General features: G+C 47.4%; 1 protein-coding gene across 1 annotated transcript in view; it reads left to right on the forward strand.

Annotated features, from left to right (window-relative positions):
• Nucleotides 1–11,340: 11,340 nt before the first annotated feature.
• Nucleotides 11,341–20,777, forward strand: part of GUCY1B1 (guanylate cyclase 1 soluble subunit beta 1) — a 52,405-nt gene continuing 42,968 nt past the window's right edge. Inside the window, exons 1-2 of the mRNA XM_082461739.1 lie at nucleotides 11,341–11,528; nucleotides 12,055–12,128. Coding sequence (XP_082317865.1) covers nucleotides 11,526–11,528; nucleotides 12,055–12,128 — 77 coding nt within the window. The 5' untranslated portion in view covers nucleotides 11,341–11,525. The remainder of the gene's footprint in view (nucleotides 11,529–12,054; nucleotides 12,129–20,777) is intronic.

Consider the following 20,777-nt stretch of genomic DNA (forward strand, 5'->3'; position numbering starts at 1 on the left):
TTTGGGTGCAGATCTTTCAATCAGATTAATCCAAGTGCTGTATTGGTAAACTTCACCAGGTGCCACGATGGTGTAGAACTAGGGGTCGATTTCATCGCGAGACAACTCTCCCCGGGCCCCTCATACGTGTGCACATCTTATGACCAGAGGCTCTGACTGCCTTTGGTCCACACTGTCTTTCCAAGCGTGTGTGTATAGCTAAGTGCCTTGGAAATGCAGACAGAACCTCCCCCTAGAGCAGAGGGAGGGATGCTTCCCATCGGTCTACAGGACGCGGCTCCCGAAGCTCAGGGCTGCTACCCTGCAAGAAAGCCCGCTGCGCCCACAGCTGTTCTCTGGCCCTCTCTGTGTCTCCCCGTGGGAGCCGGGACTCGGGAAACTGACCCCTCTGGCTCCTGCCGTGGCTGTGAGGAATGCACTGCTGACCACCATTCCAGGAGTGTCGCGTCTTCTGCCAGGATCCTTGGAACAGCAGCAGGCGAACTTGCCGGCTTGCGAGTGGGACGCGGTTAGGACGGGGCGCCAGCGTTTCTAAACGAGCCCATTTTGCACACAAGCCTAGATCACAGATCTCATTCGGGCATCTCAGTGCATTCGGCCTCACCGTCCTACCGAGGAATATCTGTCCCTGAATCGCAGCTGCCGCATTTGGGCTGGCGAGGCTTCAGCAGCCCACCGGAGTCTCCGACACTCCCTGTTATCTGAAACTTGTGCTAGGGAAGACGGGACTCCACCTTGGAGCCGCTTCTTTTACTGTAACCTTTGTATTCCTTTGCTTTTGCTACAAGTTAAGAATGTTGCCTGCAGCCTGAAATAGACAAGGTAGCCTCTTCTCAAGGCTCTGACCTTTAAAGGTGTAACACTTTACATTCAAATAGGGATAAAAAGTTGCAGAACGGAGCATAACAGCTGCAAAAACAAAGGACTCCGACACCAGGAAGTTTGCAGCAACTAGCCACACGCCCTCCCCTTTTAGTGTAAAACAAGCCTGAATGCTAACTTGGGGAAGACGGTTCTTTGGGAGGGGAGACCACCGCCTTCTCAGTCTGCCGGCCCTCCCAATAACAGCGTTATTCCTGTGCCAGCAATTCGGCTCTCGATTTATTGTCTGTCCAGCAGTGAGCAGTGGAGTTTGGACTGGGTAACAGACCTTCCCAAACTGGCCCATCACTTTCCATTCCCTGCAGCCCCGCGGGCTTTAGAGCCATGGTTCTTGCATACCTCCCTGGTAGAGCAGAACCTGCTCTGGGAGAATTAGGATAAAAAGGACTGTTCACCATGTCAACAGCCCTCCTTTGTCGACTCCCATAGTTCATATTAGGGTTGCCTTAAACTTCTCCCCTTGGCATGACTAAACGTGACCTGATTCATGGTCTTGAGAACTGTGTGCGTCGTCAAGGATACAGGTTCTGTACAGTGAGGTTCGCTTTAACACAGTTCTGCCCTAGTACTGGCAGGAGATAGCTGTGTGTGTCTCTTTTGTAGACGCCACAGTGGTGGTCGGTTTGCATCCTGGGACTGGCCATAGCACAGGATTTAACAGCGCTGGGTTCAGTCCTCAGAGGGTCCACTGCTCGATCGCCGTGACACGTCCCAAGCCCTCTGCCTGACGACTCTGACTGAGACCAGACAAAGTCCCAGCTCACACCTGTGCTTCCTGCTTACGGAAGGAGTAGCCGTCTTGACTGCAATCTGGAGCCCTAACGTGAGGGCAAGGCACAGGCCCACCCGAGTCCGGACGGACAAAGGCTGGGGGAAACGATTTCTCCAGCTTCCTGCCCCCGGGGAGGCTGTGTGTGGTACAGAAAACAGCAGCATGCACAGGGTAAGCAGTCTTCCGTCTGCAAGGCTGCCAGCCGGTACCGTGTTCATTAAGACAGGCGGACCCTCAAACAGACCCCCGAGGTCTGGCGCCCCCAGAGCCGTTTATTTCTCACATAACCAGCCATTCGGGGCCTGACCGACGAAGCGCTCTCCTCTGCAGTGTCCCCCGGGCACAGACACCCACCCGTCGGGCAGATGGGAAGAAAATGGGCAAGTCCCTGTGGAGGGTTGTGTCCAGGGCTGGAGGCGAACAGCCCCTGCGCTGGCTAGAAGCCTAGGGCGCGGCCAGCCTCACCGGAAGGGGCGCCAGGAGGAAGTGGGCTCCCTTGGCTGGTCAGCCCGGTCTCTGGCACAGACGTTCACCCCGGTGCCACTCGGTGCCGGGCAGTGTCTGCACATTGTGCCACACGGTACTGGAAGGTTCCAGAGAACCAGGAGATGAGTGATGTGGGCCAGACCAGGCCCGTCGTCAGCGCTGCCGGAAGCAGTGTAACCCGCAGAGCTGGTGACAGTGAGAGGATCGCAACGTGGCAAACCCACCCGCCGCCCACGGAGGGGGTTGCATGCCCTTCCCTCTCCCGCGTCCGGAGCCCGTGCTGCACGCGGCGCGAAGCGGCTTCCCAGGGTGAGTGTCACACGACGAGCAGGGGCCCTGCCAAGCGACTGCTATGCTGACAGAAGCTCGCTGCTGCCAGCGCTGGACGCCGTCTGCACAGAACTTTCTGGTCGCCGATACGCCCTGCTTGAGGACCTCTTGCAGTTTTCCAGGGGGAGTTCCTGCCGTTCGTTTTCCAACCTTGGCATCAGGGCAGAGAAGCCAGGAGAACGGAGCGTGAGACGTACCCTGGGGACCGGGCAGGGGACCTCTAAATGTGGACCACCTGCTTTAGAATCACTGGAGGAAGGGGGTGCTTGGTAAAGTTGCGGATTCGCGCAAACAACCACAGACCCGTCAATTAGAACGGCAGGGTCGGGGCCCCAGAATCTGCATTTTAACCAAACGCCTCAAGAGATCTTTTTAATCAGTTTTCAATCCCAGGAGCCCCCTGCAGCCCTCCTCAAAGGGCTGGGTAACTCTGCCAGTGTTTACCCACCGATGGCCGGGTCTGCTAACCGCAAATACCTCTCCAGCCGCGTGGATTTTGCTATGTAAGCACAGCAACCCGCAGTTCCCTGCTTCCTGGGTCACAGCCACAGTCACGGAGGTGGAGGGACCTCAAGCTTTCTGGGCTTCTCTCCCCGGCTCAGTAGGTTAGAGGGCTGATCCGCCTGGTCCAGTACCCCGAGTCTAGAGCAGAGGAGATAGACCGTCCATGCTGGACCACATACCATCAGGAAGACAAAGTGACAGTCAGTAAGAACCTGTGCCACGGGGTGGTCACTAAGCCACAGACCAAAGATGAAACAGTAGAACCAGGATCTAGAAACGCCAACCAGTGGGTCCACAGGGGTTTTTTTCCTGCATTTGTTCTCAGTTGTACAATCCGTATCTTCAGCGCAATCCGTGATGAATCAGTTTTGGGTTTGTATTCCCAGGCTCATCCCCGAAACGTGACTCATTTCCTCTGGGTTTTTTCTCTGCCCCCAAGATGAAGAGTTTCATCTGCTTCTCCGCCTCTTCTTTCCCAGCCTCCGAGCTTCGCTGCTGGCTCTTCCTCAGATCACATTCTCAACTCTCAGGATGGCCATCTCCCTTTACATATTCCTGATGTTCAAATGTGATTAAAAAAAACAACAGTGTTTGGAAACAGACCAAGGATTCTGATGGTGAAAAGACAGGCAGGGAAATGCTTTAGACCCTGTAATGCATCTACCAGCACAAAGAACTCCCCAAACCAAAAACTATTAAATAACGCTATATATCCTTGTAAAAAAGTCCCCCCCCCCCCACAATCCACATACTTATGTAGTACATGCAACCAAACTGACTCTTTAGGGTCACCTTTCAAGGAGGAAATGAGTAGAATTACACATAGTTTACGTTTTCCCCACTATTTTCGTAGTCTTCTTCATGATTCTCATTATTCCTAAGTTTCTTTTACATTTAAGTCAGCCACAGATTCTGTTGCTTGCAATACACAACTCTGACTGATGGAGAGACCAAATTCCATGACAATTAATCCTGGGAAACATCCTTCTTTCAGAGAAGGCTGTGGCTATGCATTCCAGGGTGGGTGTCCTACATCATATATAAGGTACATCACTGAGATGTACGTGTGAATCGCAGCACAGCCAACAGGGGAAAAGAGACAGATGCACATAGTGACAGGACATGTGGAACAAGTGGGAGACCTTCCACTGCCATCCACACCTCTGACCTCTGCTTCTACCATCACATCCTCCCTGGCTTTGACACCCCTGCCTCTCTATTATAAGGACCTTTGTGATGACACTGGACCTGCTCAGAAAATCCTGGGTACTCTCTCCATGTCAATACTCTTTTTTTTTTTTTTTTACACCTTTATTGGAGTATAATTGCTTTACAATGCTGTGTTAGTTTCTGCTTTATAACAAAGTGAATCAGCTGTACGTATACATATATCCCCATATCCCCTCCCTCTTGTGTCTACCTCCCACCCTCCCTATCCCACTCCTCTAGGTGGTCACAAAGCACCGAGCTGATCTCCCTGTGCTATGCGGCTGCTTCCCACTAGCTATCTATTTTACATTTGGTAGTGTATATATGTCCATGCCGCTCTCTCACTCCATCCCAGCTTACCCTTCCCCCTCCCCGTGTCCTCAAGTCCATTCTCTACATCTGCATCTTTATTCCTGTCCTGCCCCTAGGTTCTTCAGAACCTTTTTTTTTTTTTAGATTCCATATATATGTGTTAGCATACGGTGTTCGTTTTTCTGTGTCTGACTTACTTCACTCTGTATGACAGACTCTAGGTCCATCCACCTCACCACAAATACCTCCATTTCATTTCTTTTTATGGCTGAGTAATATTCCATTGTATATATGTGCCACATCTTCTTTATCCATTCATCTGTCGATGAACACTTAGGTTACCTCCATGACCTGGTTATTGTAAATAAAGCTGCAATGAACATTTTGGTACATGACTCTTTTTGAATTATGGTTTTCTCAGGGTATATGCCCAGTAGTGAGACTGCTGGGTCATATGGGAGTTCTATTTTTAGTTTTTTAAGGAACCTCCATACTGTTCTCCATAGCAGCTGTATCAATTTACATTCCCACCAACAGTGCAAGAAGGTTCCCTTTTCTCCACACCCTTTCCAGCATTTATTGTTTGTAGATTTTTTGATGATGGCCATTCTGACTGGTGTGAGGTGATACCTCATTGTAGTTTTGATTTGCATTTCTCTAATGATTAGTGATGTTGAGCATCCTTTCATGTGTTTGTTGGTGAGCTGTATATCTTCTTTGGAGAAATGTCTATTTAGGTCTTCTGCCCATTTTTAGGTTTGATGTTCTTTGTCATGTGAAGGAAGATCCTGCAAAATACATTCTAAATGCCACTGTGATAAATACATATGTTTGATAAACATACTAATGGGTACATTCAACGCAGTTATTTTGCTTCAAATGTCAGTGAAATTGAGGAAGATTTTTATCACATCAGCAGAAGATAATTTTCCATTTTTTTACGTTGCTAAGAAAGCACCCATTCCGGAAAAAAGCTCATGCTCTATATGAATGGATTAATGGACAATTTGCTTCCTCTTCACTATTTTTAACTGATGTTTGTTAGAAAATTCATAATATTATTGTATCTTTTAGTTAGGTTTGGATTTAATTTTTAACAAAAGAGAAAAGGACAGAATTCAGGAGATGAAAGGTGGACGCAGCCGAGAGATTGTCAGATTGTCCCTTGTCACCCACCGCTTCCGACATGAGTCCTTGGCTCACTCACTTACGAACTCCAGTCAGTAAGGGGCAGAGTGGGCCATTCTTTACAGTTTGCGAGACGCTTTCACACAGGTCTCCTTTGATCCCCCTGGCACCTTAGCCGAGGAAGGTGGGCCAGGCACTTTGGTCATGGCTATAAAATGGGGGATTGCAGATCCCGGCTAACTCGCCAGGCAGGAAACCAGCAGGGCTGACCCAGTTCCTCAAACCCCCAGGTGTCAGCTCCTTTCACCGTGCATTTGGTGCCCGTGGACACATCACATTCCTATGAGGTGGACACTGTGAGTTTCGCCACAGTAGTGGTTGATTCTAGAAACAGCAACAGTCGATGTCAAAAGCACTGTCATCTAACAGTTTCTGAGTTCTTCAGACCTGCCTTTCACTGCTCAGGCATCACACTTGCATTAAGCCATTTGCTGTTCACAATACACCTGTGAGGCTGGTAATATTTTTAATCTTCTCAACACTGGTGTGTATTGATCTGTTATTGTCCCCATTTGATAAGAGAGAAAACGGTGGTTCAAAAAATAAAGTGACTTGTTCAATGTCAGTCCTCTACTAAATGGTGAGAAACAAGCAGTCTGACTAAAGAATCTGTGTAATTAACTACTACACTATATTTTGTCCCCATAGCTGACTTTGTTCTTTGCTTTTTCACTTAAGAAAAGATCAAAAGTAAGGTATTCAAACAGTTGAATTTGTGGCTCTCGTTCTCCCCTATTTCCTTTTGTATCAGTAATGCTCAGTTGTAACTGAACACAGACTAGAAAGTTTAATGCAGTATCTAGAGGCTTCTTAATGCTGTGGACTGTTTTGAAAAAGACACAGAGCTTAAGTGCTAGATTCCAACCACTAGTGGGTGAGAAAAGAGGAAAGTATATTTAGCTCTGGCTTCATGGGAATCTTAAAATCCTCCAGGGCTTCTGAGGACAATAATTCACTACTTTACTAATTATTACTTCTTAAATAAATGGTTGACATTTAAAATTTTCATTGTTCCCTGACAAAGCAAAATGCATAGAGCTTTCCTGATGTAGAGAAAGAAGGTTTCTACTAAATGGCTTTTCAAATAACTTTCCGAGCTCAAAGTAGATGAATCTTTGACATGTTCGTGGTAGATCTATTTTTATTAAAAAAAGTCTGTAAATATGGACTGCGGCCAAGGTAAGCTCAGTGAGTTTTTATTTTAATCAGTTTGACCGCAGAAGCATATGAGAGCTGAATCTTGTTTTCATAAGCTTTTCTCAGAAATAAAATATATTTTATTTAATTACATATATTTCAGTATAAATATAGGTGACGAGTTGCCTTACCTTTAAGCTTCTAATTATTACAACATCAATACGAAGCATCGTTTCAAATTCTCTTTAAATTTCTTTCCATTTATTTACAGAGTTCGAGCATTTTATGTGTATATATATATATATTCATGTATATATATACATATACTTGAACATATATATGTGTGTGACTGCATTGTTTTGTTTGTTTATAAATTCTGATGGCACGATAAACATTGAAAGGAATTTGGTACAGAAGAGTAACTTCAGAAAGTGCTTCTTTTAATATTCAATAATACCCTTTTCATGTGACTAAACTCACAGTTAATTTGCAAATTAAAAGGAAATCTGAACGTCACCTCTTTAAGAATCTGAATTATTGAATCTCCTTTTTTCCGTTGGTCCAGAACCCCATCACCTAACATGTCATCCAGAACTTACTTTTCTCTTTGCTCATAAGCATTCTGAATTCTCTGCTGTAAGTATTGAAGTGGCTGTATTAGTGAAAATCACAGGAGGGGTGATTACTCTGTGCTTACCCAGCACTAAGCAGCAGAAGCTTCACGGAAGAAAAAAAAAATAATCGGGCTCTGAGCCATACAGATGAAAGAAGCATATGAATATCAAGCAAAACATTGTATAAGGAATTGTTGAAATTAAAGCACACGATGCTCTACGACATGATCCAAAAATAGAAGCCCTAATTCCCTGGTAGGAAAAAAATCTGGCAAAACACCAAAGCATTCAAAAACAACGCACAGACCCGAGAACAGTCCCCCAAGGTTTCCTCTTTATCCCCAACCTAAGGTTCGTTATCTTCCCATCACTGGAAAAGCCTTGAGAACAATGCTTACAATACGCTTAATGTTTAACTTACCCAACGCATTTATTTTTATTAGCTGAAAATGTGAGTCATTTCAGCTGACATTTTGGAAAGCCACATATTGCCTTTTTACTTATTTATTTTTCATGCATTAGACTGATCTTCAAGTAGTTTGCATTGACTCCGGGGGTGGGGGCGGGGCAGGCTAAGCTGTTCCCCAAACGCCTCCTTTTCCTCCGTAGCTGGTTCTCCTCAGTTTGGCCGTCCATAAGGGAGCCCAGTAACAGACTGGTTCCGAGAACACAGCACAATCTACTTGTGACCTGGTTGCTCCGCTCCTATGGCAGCAGTGGCGACAGGGGGTAGGGCGCTGGCAGAAGCCTGGCGACCCGCTTTGGGGCTCTCGTGGCTGGCAGGTTCCCTTCTCTCCCTAAATGTCACATCCTCTATAGTATCCGTGGGCCAAAGGAACATTGGCAAAGTTTCCTTTACACTCAGGTGACTATGAGATAATTAGAAAAGCAAACAGTATAATATACTGACAAATGCAAATAGCTGTTGGACGAAAAGGGCCACGTGGGCGGAAGTGTGAACTTCAGAGAGGGAAAACAGTAGGCAGCGATGCTCATCCCTCACTTCCTCTCCCATCTTTCTCCAGGTGGACGTTCCTCATTGTCCACCACGACAGAGCAATGTTCTCTCCCTTTTACTTGCAGAGTCTAAGGTGCAGGCCACTGCAGCACGTTCTGGACTGAGACACAACACAACCATTGTTCAGAGGAAGACAGGTCAAGATATAACAACAGGTCTTTTTAACACGTTACAAAAATATTACATCTGCATACTTTGATGATGGCTATTCTGACTGGTGTGAGGTGATACCTCATTGTAGTTTTGATTTGCATTTCTCTAATAATCAGGAATGTTGAGCATCTTTTCATGGGCCTGTTGTCCATCTGTATGTCTTCTTTGGAGAAATGTCTGTTTAGATCTTCCACCCGTTTTTTGATGGGGCTGTTTGTTTTTCTGATATGGAGCTGCATGAGCTGTTTGTATATTTGGGAGATTAATCTCTTGTCGGTTGCTATGTTTGCAAATATTTTCTCCCATTCTGAGGGTTGTCTTTTCATTTTGTTTATGGTTTCTTTTGCTCTGCAAGAGCTTTTTAAGTTTAACTAGGTCTCATTTGTTTATTTTTGTTTTAATTACTCTAGGAGGTGGATCAAAAAGGATGTTGCTGCACTTTATGTCAGAGAGTGTTCTGCCTATGTTTTCCTCAACAGTTTTAAAGTATCTGGCCTTACATTTAGGTCGTTAATCCATTTTGGGTTTATTTTTGTGTGTGGTGTTAAGGAGTGTTCTAATTTCATTCTTTTACATTAGCTGTCCAGTTTTCCCAGCACCACTATTGAAGAGACTGTCTTTGCTCATAATTCAAAAAGACACATGCACCCCAATGGTCACTGCAGCACTATTGACAATAGCCAGGACATGGAAGCAACCTAAATGTCCATCAACAGAGGAATGGATAAAGAAGATGTGGTACATATATACAATGGAATATTACCCAGCCATAAAAAAGAACGAAATAATGCCATTTGCAGCAACATGGATGGACCTAGAGATTATCATACTGAGTGAAGTAAGTCAGACAGAGAAAGACAAATATCATACGATATCGCTTATATGTGGAATAAAAAAAGGGTACAAATGAACTTATCTACGAAACGGAAAGAGAGTTACAGATGTAGAAAATAAACTTATGGGTACTGGGGGTAAGGGAGGGGGAGGGATACATTGGGAGATTGGGATTGACATATACACACTACTATATATAAAACAGATAACGAATAAGAACCTACTGTATAGCACAGGGAACTCTACTCAATACCCTGTAATGGCCTGTATGGCAAAAGAATCTAAAAAAGAGTGGATATATGTATATGTATAACTGATTCCCTTTGCTGTACACCTGAAACTAACAGAACATTGTAAATCAGCTATACTCCAAAAAAATTTTTTTAAATAAAATATTATACCTGCGTAGAAAAAAATAAAGAGGTACAGAAGGTCATGATCAAAAAGTAAAAATCTTGGTCCCTCCAGCCACTGGTTCTAATTACAGACAATAGTCATCGCGAAGCTCTCCTAGGCATCTTCCCATAAGGCTATGTTCATAGCAATGTGTGTGTTCTTATTATCCAAATAGCACCTTACTCTATACAACGATTTTATATATAACAAAATTGAAGGTGATTACATACATGTGCCACGTGTTTATTCAACAATGCATCTTTCTGTATCATTATGTATCTAGCTTTTTTATGATTGCATAGAGTAATGGGCTATTTTAATGGTTAAAAATTTGTAGTTAATGTTAAATAACAGTTTAATATTGTAATAATTATATAAGGTATGAAAGCCTCTAATTTATTAAAAAATTCCACCATTAGTGATAGAAATTAGTACTTTTATAGGTTGTTGTCTTATTTGTCTGCTATATAGCATTTCTGTATCAATTACATTTCAACATCCGTCTCTGGGTACAGAAGCCAGTACAATTTTTATTGCTTTGACATTTTTCTCTGTTCCCATCATAGAATCTCATCCTGGCTTCTTGGCTCCACTGAGACTGGTGCCTGGAAGCACGGCTTGCCTTTCCTTCCTCACTCTTGACCTAACGCTGGTCAACCGTGTCCACGCACCGCGGGCACAGAGTGTTAACCAGCAGGCAGTTCCTGCTCGGTCATCTCCCCGCGGTGGAGCTCGGGGCATTAACTAACCTAAGTGCCTGGTAGAACGGAGACCGGAAGTAGATTAATTAAAAGTTTGCTCGTTTGGTACCCGGCCTTTTCCAGTTCAGCAGTTCCCTCGGAGAAAGAGCAACAGAGGCCGAATCGTGGCCAGCTGCGGACTCCCTGGAGTCGTGGCCCCTGGCTGTGGTGCGGGGTCAGGTGTCCCACCCGGATGGGGTCCAGCGCCCCCCGGACCTGGCAGGGCAGTTGAGTAACGGGCAGATCTGGTTGACACGATGCTCATGCAAACTGTGTTACTGAAAATTTTAGCTCTCTCAACTAGTCTCATTGACGAAAAGTGAACCGTGATGAGCGCAGTCTTACTAGCTTTCAGTTTGCCACAAACGATGTCGAGCGAACAAGCCACAGAGGAAACGTCTATCTGCAGCACTACACTGAACAGGAGGATGCCGAGCACGAGGGCGCGTTCCTCTCGAGGCGTGTGCGTTGCAAGATAGACATACGCACACACACCCTCCCCTTGGTCTGCACACACACGCGCACACGCACACGCACACACCCCTCCTTAGTCTGCGCACACACGCGCGCGCGCACACGCACACGCGCGCGCGCACACGCACACACACACCCCCCTCCTTATTAGTCGGTGCTCCCCCCCGGGGCAGACCTCTGCATAAGAATACGTTTGGTGGGAGGACGCAGCGGCTACATCTCCCGCCCCAGAACTGGTGCGCGGAGCCGCTGTGGCTGCTCCGCCGTCCCTGCCGCGGCCTCAAACGAAAGCTCGTCAGCGGGCGGGGCGGCACCGCAGCCGCCGAGCTCCCTGCGCTGCGCGGCCGCGGATTGGTCGGCAGGCGGGGGGCGGCGGCAGCCGGGGGCTCGGCGCGCGGGCGCTGCGGGAGGGGCATCGGGGCGCGCCGGGCCGGGCGCCGCCGCCTGGGTCGCTCGGCCGAGCGGGCGCGGACACCATGGTGAGTGCTCTCGGCGCCCGGGCAGCGCGTCCCGCCGGCCGGTGGGGCCTGGCCGCCGAGGGCACCGGCCGAGCGCCGCGGACGCGCGGGGCCCGGGGCAGCCTGGCGGCTCGCCGGCGTCCGGAGCCGGCAGACCGGAACGGCCGGGGTCGCGGCGCGGGCGGCCGGTGCCCGGCTTCCCGGGGTCCGCACCGCGCGCGGCCTGCCGAGCTCGGGCAGGGGGCGCGCGGCCGAGGCGGGGGGCGCCCGTCCCAGGCGGCCGGGGAGGGGCCGGGCTCGCGTGCCCTCCGGAGGCCCAGCCCGTGTCGGCGGCCGGGGGGTGGGGAGCTCGGGGACCGAAGGGCTCTGCGCGCGGCCGGCGCCGGGGCCGCCCCTCCTCCGCGCCCGCGACCCCCGGCCGAGCGGCCGCCGAGGAGGCAGACGCGGGGGGCGGGTAGCGGGCGCGGCGGGGCCGCCGGGCCCCCGGGCCCCCGGGCGCCTTGCCCCGCTGCCGGTCCCTGACGCTCGGCTCTTCCCGACCCCGCAGTACGGCTTCGTGAATCACGCGCTGGAGCTGCTGGTGATCCGCAACTACGGCCCGGAGGTGTGGGAGGACATCAAGTAAGTGCGCGCCCGCCGCCCCGCTTCCTGCCCGGGGCCGCCGCGCTCCCACGCTCGCAGCCGGCCGGGGGGGCGGGCGGGAGGGAGCCCGGGGGCCGCGCGGCCTCCGCCCCGGCGGGCGTGGGAACGCGCTGCCCGCGGCCCGGCGGCTGCCACGCGGAGGGGCGGCGGGGACGGCGGGGGCCTCGCAAGCGGAGCGAGACCGGCTGGCGGCCCTTCGCACACGTCGCGGGCACGCGCGGCAGGGACGCCTTTCCGGGTGCGGACGCTCCCTTCGGAGCAGCTGTGAGCCGAGCGCGTTTTTCCCTCTGAAACGGGGGGACACCTCTCCCGCCCCCCGCGTCTTTACGTCTGGTTTGTGCCGTGGTGAAGGCTGCCAGCGGTAGGAGGGCCCCCTGCTTTCTGTCCAGAGCTGCGAGCCCAGAGCCGTGCACGTGCGCGGAAATACCGCAGCCGCGGGAGTTCAGACCTGCTGCAGCGACCGGGGCATCGTCCCTGCGGACCCCTGAGCGTTGCAGCCCAGCCGCGCTCTCTCCTTTTCTCCCCCTCACGCTGGTGAAATTCGCGTGTAACGTGTATGCATGACCGCAGCCGAGTCGCCACACCGACACCCCGTTCTCTCTGGATTTGCATCCTGGGACAGCAGTGCGACCGCCACAGGCAGCCAGAGGGAGAGAGGGTGTTTTCCCCGGTGGGCAGAGCACACCTTGCTGTTACTCACTCTCATTGCCTGATGCACACCGATTTCCTTCTGTTACGTCAAGTAGATGATGCTTTATGCTGTTTGCTCCTAGATGTGTGACAGTTAGTGGCAGTGAATGCTAACAGGCTCTATCGTGCAGTTCCGCGGTAGTGATTTCTTCTACAGATCTGTTTCCGTGGAAATGCCCAGGATTAAATATTAAGCAGTAGAATGCAACTTCCCCCCGCCTCGGGTCTGTACCCTTGAGCATTGTTTCAGGTTCCATAAGCCACTTAGGTTGCCCACGGAGCACATCTATATACTATAAAGAGAAGTGGGGATTTGAGAGTTATGTGGTTCAAGCAAATGAGAATCGAGGCCCTAAAGCTTACTTTGGGATTTGAACTTTCTGTCCACCTTATTAATACCTTCATAATTTTTATGTTTCTTGGTAGACAGAGTTATAGAGAAGGCAGGCATCAAGAGTAAGATGTTAAACAGTGTAACCTCAGTGTAGGATTGTTTTTAAGCCGCTTTCTCTGTGAATGTATGAAAGCGCCATGTATATCTCCCACGTGGTAATGTCTCATCTGTAAGCTAGAAATTCCCAAATTTCCCGGTGGATGTGCGATGGTAGTGAATATGTTTAAAATTTTGAGAGCACAGGATGGCTGTTGCGGTGAAACAGTCTTATGTATGTTTATTGGATTTAGAACGTGTGTCTTACCCATTGTCAGTTTCAATCACAGTCAAATACAGAAATGAAAAACAATACCTCATAGGGAAATGTGTCGGAAATTTAAAAATTGAAGTATCGAGTGATTTGTTTACGTTGGCCGTATTTTCCACAGAGAAGGTCAAAAATATCTAAAAATTTACAAATCCCCTCGATGTGAGAACTTAACTCTACCAAATCACGCTAAGAATGTTGTTGCATTTTCCTTTTAAAAAATGTATTAACTTTCAATTAAACATCAATATCGTCTAACTCACGAATTTATTTTTAAGTAGCATCAAGCAGTGTCCTTCATCTGTTTAAGTGCTAATAATTTAAATCATACAAAACATGAAGCCAATCATATGAATCTTTTTCCTACAAAATGCCCTCAAGGACCGTGCGCCCCTGCACGAGAAATGCTGTTAGTCATACTAGTGTTGGCAGCCCGGGTGTTAAGTTTGATTCTCTTCCGTCTCAGCATCCCTCTTGGTGGAGCCCATCTTGTCTTGGATGCGGTTTAGTATCTGGACAGAGAGCCTTGCTGAGCTTCCTGCGTGGAGGACCCCTGAGGGGTCACTGTGTGCTCCCGGGAAGAGTACTTGCTTAGCTCCGCAGAGGTGCTCACCGCGTGGGGGCAGGACGGGGGAGGTTGGCAGGGTTTAAGTTTAAAATGCTCCCTGGGGGATTCTGAGTCCTCCTCTGACCTCACCATCTGCTCCAGGGAGGGTTGCTGCAGTCACTGGTCCAGGATACTTTCAGGCTTACCTTTTTATGGAAACTGAATATATGAAAAAAAACTTTTTTGTCTCAGTGAATTCCAGACTCGTCTAGCTTCCTTTTTGCTCTGTGAGAAACTGTCTAAATTGATGTTTATAAAATTTCGTATAATACTTCTTTGGTTTAGGAGGAAGTGGCCATCCTTCCTTCTTCAGAAAGTATACCAAACATTTAAGGACAAGTAAAATCCTAAGTAACAGATTCCAGACAGAAAATTCTAAGTGGGTTAGAGCCAGAAATGCTTCGTTGTAAACTCCGCATCCACGTACACTATTACCAACAATATAACCATTTCACAACAGTTTTATTTAAATTCCTCTTTGTAAGAAAATGAAAAATTGTCAAAACTGAGGGTCAGCAAACTTTCCCTTAAAGGGCTGAATAGTAAATATTTTAGGTGCTGCAGGCCACGAGTCAATATTGATGATATTATGCATACCTGTGTAACCATTGAAGTGTAACCACTTAAAAAATGTAAAAGCCATTCTTAGATCCCCAAACAGCGGAAACCAGTGGTGGGTGAGATTTGACCCAGAGACTGTAGTTTGCCCCTCTGATCTAGACCATAAATACATGTAAAAAAGTCAAAGAGACCTCTGAATCTACCTCAGATCTTGTTTTGTTGGCTTCCTTTCAGTTTTGAGATGGCCTTTTCTGGAAGCCATGGGTCCTAAGGGATGAGAAATATCAATCGCCATTTCAGGAAAAACATCAAGTCAGGATACACATATTAGAAAGGCACCTAAATACTTGATTTAATAACCATCTCTGTCACCCTCCCATCGGCCCTGGCTACGCTAACGTTGCATCAAATTACTGGGTCCAGAATCTTGGTACGTGATTTGGAAGTGAAGTAATGACACTTTTAGTTGATAAATATTGGAGTATGTTCCTTTAGAAGGCCGCCAGGAAGATGATTACTTCCCTGTGTAAAGAACGCAGACATGTTTGGTATGTGTTGTGAGATTTATCTATAGCAGGGCAGCGTACTTTTTCATTCAGTGATTCAAACCTACTTTCATTCTCTAGTTAAGCTTATTTTTAAGGAGCACAGTCTAGTGCTCGGGCAATGAGGATGGAAAAGTGTTTGACATAATCCTTGCTTTCAAATAGAGTCTAGAGAGATCAGGATATTTCTAATCTTATTATGTCTTGATTTTTCTGCCTGTAACTCAAACGTGGAAGCATTTGGCTGTTGGTTAGCATATTCTGATCTTCCAGTTTTGAAATTAATGCATCTACTTGAACTTGCTAATCACGAATTAATCATTATAGTTCCTATACGCAAATGCATGGCTGTAAGCTAGATATGTGACTTTCCCAGTTGCCTAAACTTCCCAAGACTCAGCTCTATAAGGAAACATAATAACTACGTCATAGGGTTGTCATATGTTGAATGATGCCTGTAAAGTGCTCAACACAGGTCTTGATAAATAACTGTTAGATAAATGGTAGCTGTTAACGATTTTCACTCTAGAGCCAGAGTTTTTCAGCTCGTCCCTTCCGCAGCTCCGCCTACATAAGAGTGATCCGTTGACTCCACATGCCACATCCCTCTAAGTGTGCACTCATCACTCTAGGACAGGTAGTGACTTCTGGTCATTTCACTCCCTTTGCTACTTTCTCCACGCCGTGCAGCCGGTACCTGTCCTTCGCCTGCGAGGTGCCCCTGAGATGCTCAGGTTCTTCCTTCCCGGCTCTGAGCACGTTCCCTTCTTACTCTGATGGCCCCCAGCAGGTTCTCTGCGTCTGACTCATCCCACTTCTCCCCCTTCTGCACATTACAGGAAGACTTCCTTTTACGATGCTCCTTTTCTGCTCAAGCTCTACTTTGGAATCCATCCTACATTGTATTCTTCTAGCCTCCCCTCCTCCAATTCCTGTTTGTTATTTGAAGATGCAGCATATGCTCTTTTAAAAAAACAGTAATTAGTTTGTTTCATTTTTTAGATCCCATATATAAGTGATAACATACAGTATTTCTCTTTCATTTTCTGTAGTGAATTGTTTCACTAAGCGTAATACCCGCCAGGTCCATCCATGTTGTTGCAAATGGCATTATTCCGTTCTTTTTCAAGGCTGAGTAATATTCCATTGTGTATATCTACCGTATCTTCTTTATCCATTCCTCTGTTAATGGACACTTAGGTTGCTTCCATATGCTCTTAATATTCATTTTGTCAAAACAAATTAAAACCAAATAGTGGACCACATTTCGCCATGTTTTAATCAGATTTTCCTATTCCTGAGGCGATATAATTAAATTTCTATACCTTCCTACATTCTTGCTCACGTAGGTTTTAAAATATTAACAGTACTTTTTATTATAAAAGCTGTTTAAAATTTCCAAAGTCCTTTTCTCTCTAATTTCACATGAGTGCCACAATACCCATTTGAAATAAGGCCTTTCTACCTCAATTTTTTTCCCAGCTTTATTGAGATGTAATTGGCTCATAACATTGTGTAAGTTTAAGGTGTGTGATGTATGGATTAGATATACTTGTAAATTGCAGAATGATTCCCACTGTAGTATTAGCTAATCTCCTCCATCCTGTCACACAGTTACTTTTTTTTGTGGTGAGAAAGTTTGACCTACTCTCTCTCTCTCTCTCTCTCTCTCTCTCGCTCTCTCTCTTTTTAAATATGCTCATTGTAGCTACTCCTTTATTTTTTACTTATTTTAAAATTTTGTTTTAGGCCACACTCGTGGCATGTGGGAAACTTAGTTCCCCGACCAGGGATTGAACCCATGCCCCCTGCATTGGGAGTGCAGAGTATTAACCACTGGACGGCCAGGGAAGTCCCTAGACCTCCTCTCTTAGCAGCATTTAAGTGTGTGATACAGGATCAGCTACAATCGCCATGCTGCACTGCTGATCCCCAGACTTGTTCGTCTTGTAGCTGGTTGTCTGTACCCTCTGAGCAATGCCGCCCTGTTTTCCCTCCTCCCAACCCCTGCTAACCACTTTACTCCGTTTCTCTGAGTTTGTGTTTTAGTTTCCACATATAAGTGGGCTCAGGGCTTTTTTTTTTAATGATGAAGTTGAGTCTGTAAGAGGTTAAGTGATATGAGGAAGCTGAAGACTCAGCACTCCAGCTCTGCGCTTCCGATGGCAGGTTTACTGCTCTTTTTTTTTTTTTTAACTTTTATTTATATATTTTTGGCTGCATTTAGTCTTCGTTGTTGCATGTGGGCTTTTTCTCTAGCTGCGGCGAGCAGGGGCTACTCTTCGTTGTGGTGCGCGGGCTTCTCATTGCGGTGGCTTCTTGTTGTGGAGCACGGAGCACTGTCTTCAGTAGTTGTGGCACACGGGCTCAGTAGTTGTGGCTCGTGGGCTCAGTAGTTGTGGCACGTGGGCTCAGTAGTTGTGGCTCACGGGCTCTAGAGCGCAGGCTCAGTAGTTGCGGCGCACGGGCTTAGTTGCTCCGCGGCATGTGGGATCTTCCCAGACCAGGGCTCGAACCCGTGTCCCCTGCATTGGCAGGCGGATTCTTAACCCCTGCGCCACCAGGGAAGCCCAACTGCTCCTTTTAAGATAAAAATAGGAACTAATGTAGTTACATACTGTACAAATGTGAAACCGTATTAATTTTCATACCCAGAAACTTCCTCAGTACAAATAAACAAATGAATGCATAAATTAAAAAAATAAGTAAACTAGATAATTGTTTAAAAGATCAGGACCTTCTTCTGTAGAAGGACCTGACGGTTAGCCGGAAAGAAGGAGGGGGCCCAGTGTGTGCTTGAAGCCGCCTGTGCCCGTGGAACTCGATGCCCAGTGCAAACCCCGTCTCGTGACCCCCCCAGGGGCCCGGGGCTCACCCAGAACCCGGACCGTGTTATGAGCAGTCAGGAGCCTGGGCGGTCAGCCAGCTCGCACCCTCATCTCAGGGCTTCTCCTTGAGGGTCTGAAGTATCCCCCAGACATCAAGCTGGGTCTTCGTTTCCCTTGCATTTGATCATCTTTGTGAAATAAGAAAATCATAGACGCATGTTACTTAATAAGGTGTCAGAGGAGGAGCTTTGTCCATTACAGTGAGCCCCAGAGGAGAAACCAGAGGATCTGTCCTCTCTACCCTCATTCCCAGACCTGCTTTCGGCGAACGTTGACTAGACATTGGTCCTGGTAGCCACGAGCGCTGTCCTTCCCACCCGCACCTCTCTCCAGAGTGAGAAGCTAGCAAACGTTTCTCATCAGTGTGTTGGAAAGTGATAAGCGGGAGTCGATACTGTGCAGACATCACCAGGAAAACACACCTAAGGAAAACTCTAGAATCGGCCCGGCTCGGAGGCTGACACCTGCCAGGACGTGGGGCCTGGGGGCTTTTCCATCACTGCTTTGCCTCTGTTCATTAAAGAGGAAACGGGGGTGGGGAGGGTGGGGAGCGGTTTCTCAGTCTATGTCCGGCCAAGTGAAGCAGCTTTTGCTGCAGTGACACTGAGGTGAGAGGTGTCTACTCCAGGTAGAAGGGAGACGTTCTGATGTATGTATTGTTCCTTCTTGTTGTATCCGCGGCCTTTGGTTGTGTTGGGTATCCTGATGTATTGCCCTTTGTCGTCGTTTTTTAAATTATTTACTTATTTATTTATTTGGCTGCGCCGGGTCTTAGTTGCGGCATGCGGGCTCTTAGTTGCGGCGTGCGTGTGGCATCTAGTTCCCTGACCAGGGATGGAACCCGGGCCCCCTGCGTTGGAGCGCGGAGTCTTACCCACTGCGCCCCCGGGGAAGTCCCTCCCTTTGTTGCTGGGTCCTGAAATACTACGTTGTTCCTCTATTGAAAGTCTTTGTGGTCAGTCTTCAGATCACCCAAACGTGGGACCTTTCAGTCCCCACGGCCCACTTGCTCTCAGCACCCTCATGGGCTGGGGGTCAGTTCCTCAGCCAGGCTGGCCTTCCCCGTCCAGGAGGGGGACGCCTGTGGTCAGTAGGGTCTCTCTCCTCACGCCCCGCTCCGTCCTGCACATGGAAGTACTTCCCAGCTTTGAGATGGCAAGACAAATCTTACTTCTTAAGGGAAGACTTCTTTCACCTCCACAGCTGTACTTTTCCTTCATAGCCCATGCACAAGTTTATAATACTTAATTGTTGTATTATCTGATGAATAGCTGTCTTATCTCACTAAAGTCTAGCATCTATAACTATCAGAAGCCTTCTTTCTCTCTGAATCTATCTATCTATAATATGTATATGAATTATCTTTCATTTTTTAATTTCCAGAGAATAGAGCACGTGCATATTCATCACACTTAATATTTTATTTCTGTAACCAGGATTTATTATGCCAGAATGGTGACATCTTCAACTACTGTTTAATAAAATATAAGCTCCGTTGAAATGGGCATTTCTGCTATTAACAAAGGCAGAAGATGTAGCAGTAAATTATAACGTCTCTTATTGGGAGGGTCAGCGTTCACACATGGATATAATAAAAGGACTAAGAACACTGCTGTTGGATTACCAATTTCATAAACCCCAAGACACTTACTGGGTTGGATTCAGGGCAAGATTGAATCCTTTAGCAAGTGTCTCAAAGATGCTGTTTAAAGTCAGTATCATAGACTGTAAGTAGACGTTTGTGATGCTGAAGTTAAATTTAAAAACCAGATGAGAATGCTCGCCAGGGCCTTCAGTGTTGAATGTAGCTGCTCATACGTGTTGGACACTTACATATGTTCCGCAGTAGTGGTCCTAAAAGCTTTGTACTTGTTAACTCACCTAATCCTCACATCCACCATAGAAGATAGATTCGTTCATTATTCTTATTTCATAAATAAGGGAACTGAGTCTTCAGGACTTTAAACGCCTGCCTCAAGCCACTCATTTGTTAATCATCAGAGCAGAGATTTGGACCCAGATAGGCTTGTAATGATCATATCGTGTGCTTTTCCCCAAACAAGGACTTAAAGAGCTTCTCCTTTCCGATTTTCCAAAGGCAATTTAGCATGGAAATGGGCAACATATATGTGTGTTACTACTACCATCTTTGTTTCTGTTTTCCTGTACTTTTCACGCACTTGCCAGGTGCTTGTGGCTGTTATATTTTTACAGGTGGTTTTATTCAGGAACAGGACCGCTACTAAAGAAAATCAGAGCCTCGGAAATTCTGAGCAGTTCGTGTAGTTTTGGAAGCGCTCTGGGCCGCTGTGCTCGTGAGCCGAGTTCAGGGTAAAGGACACACAGGGCTGAGGGACTCATTTGTCTGATGGAGCTGCCGCCGAGTGCGCCTTTGAAGTGTGTGTGATTGTGTTTCCGGAACTGGGGCAGTTTACTCATGAGGCTGTCTCGTGGCAAGCTGGACACAGTCAGAAGAAAAATACCGTTACGTATCCACAGTGGTCCTTTGCCTAAATCCATGTCACTTGTGAGAACGTGACGGTCACCGTTTCTAGGGCTTGGATGAGTGAAGACGCTGGCTTGAGAGGACTGACCGCCACCAACTGGAAGGGGGCCCGAGCAGGAGGCCTCTCTCC

Source organism: Balaenoptera physalus (genome assembly GCF_965194825.1).
Source record: "Balaenoptera physalus genome assembly, chromosome: 5".
In the NCBI taxonomy this organism is placed as follows: domain Eukaryota; kingdom Metazoa; phylum Chordata; class Mammalia; order Artiodactyla; family Balaenopteridae; genus Balaenoptera; species Balaenoptera physalus.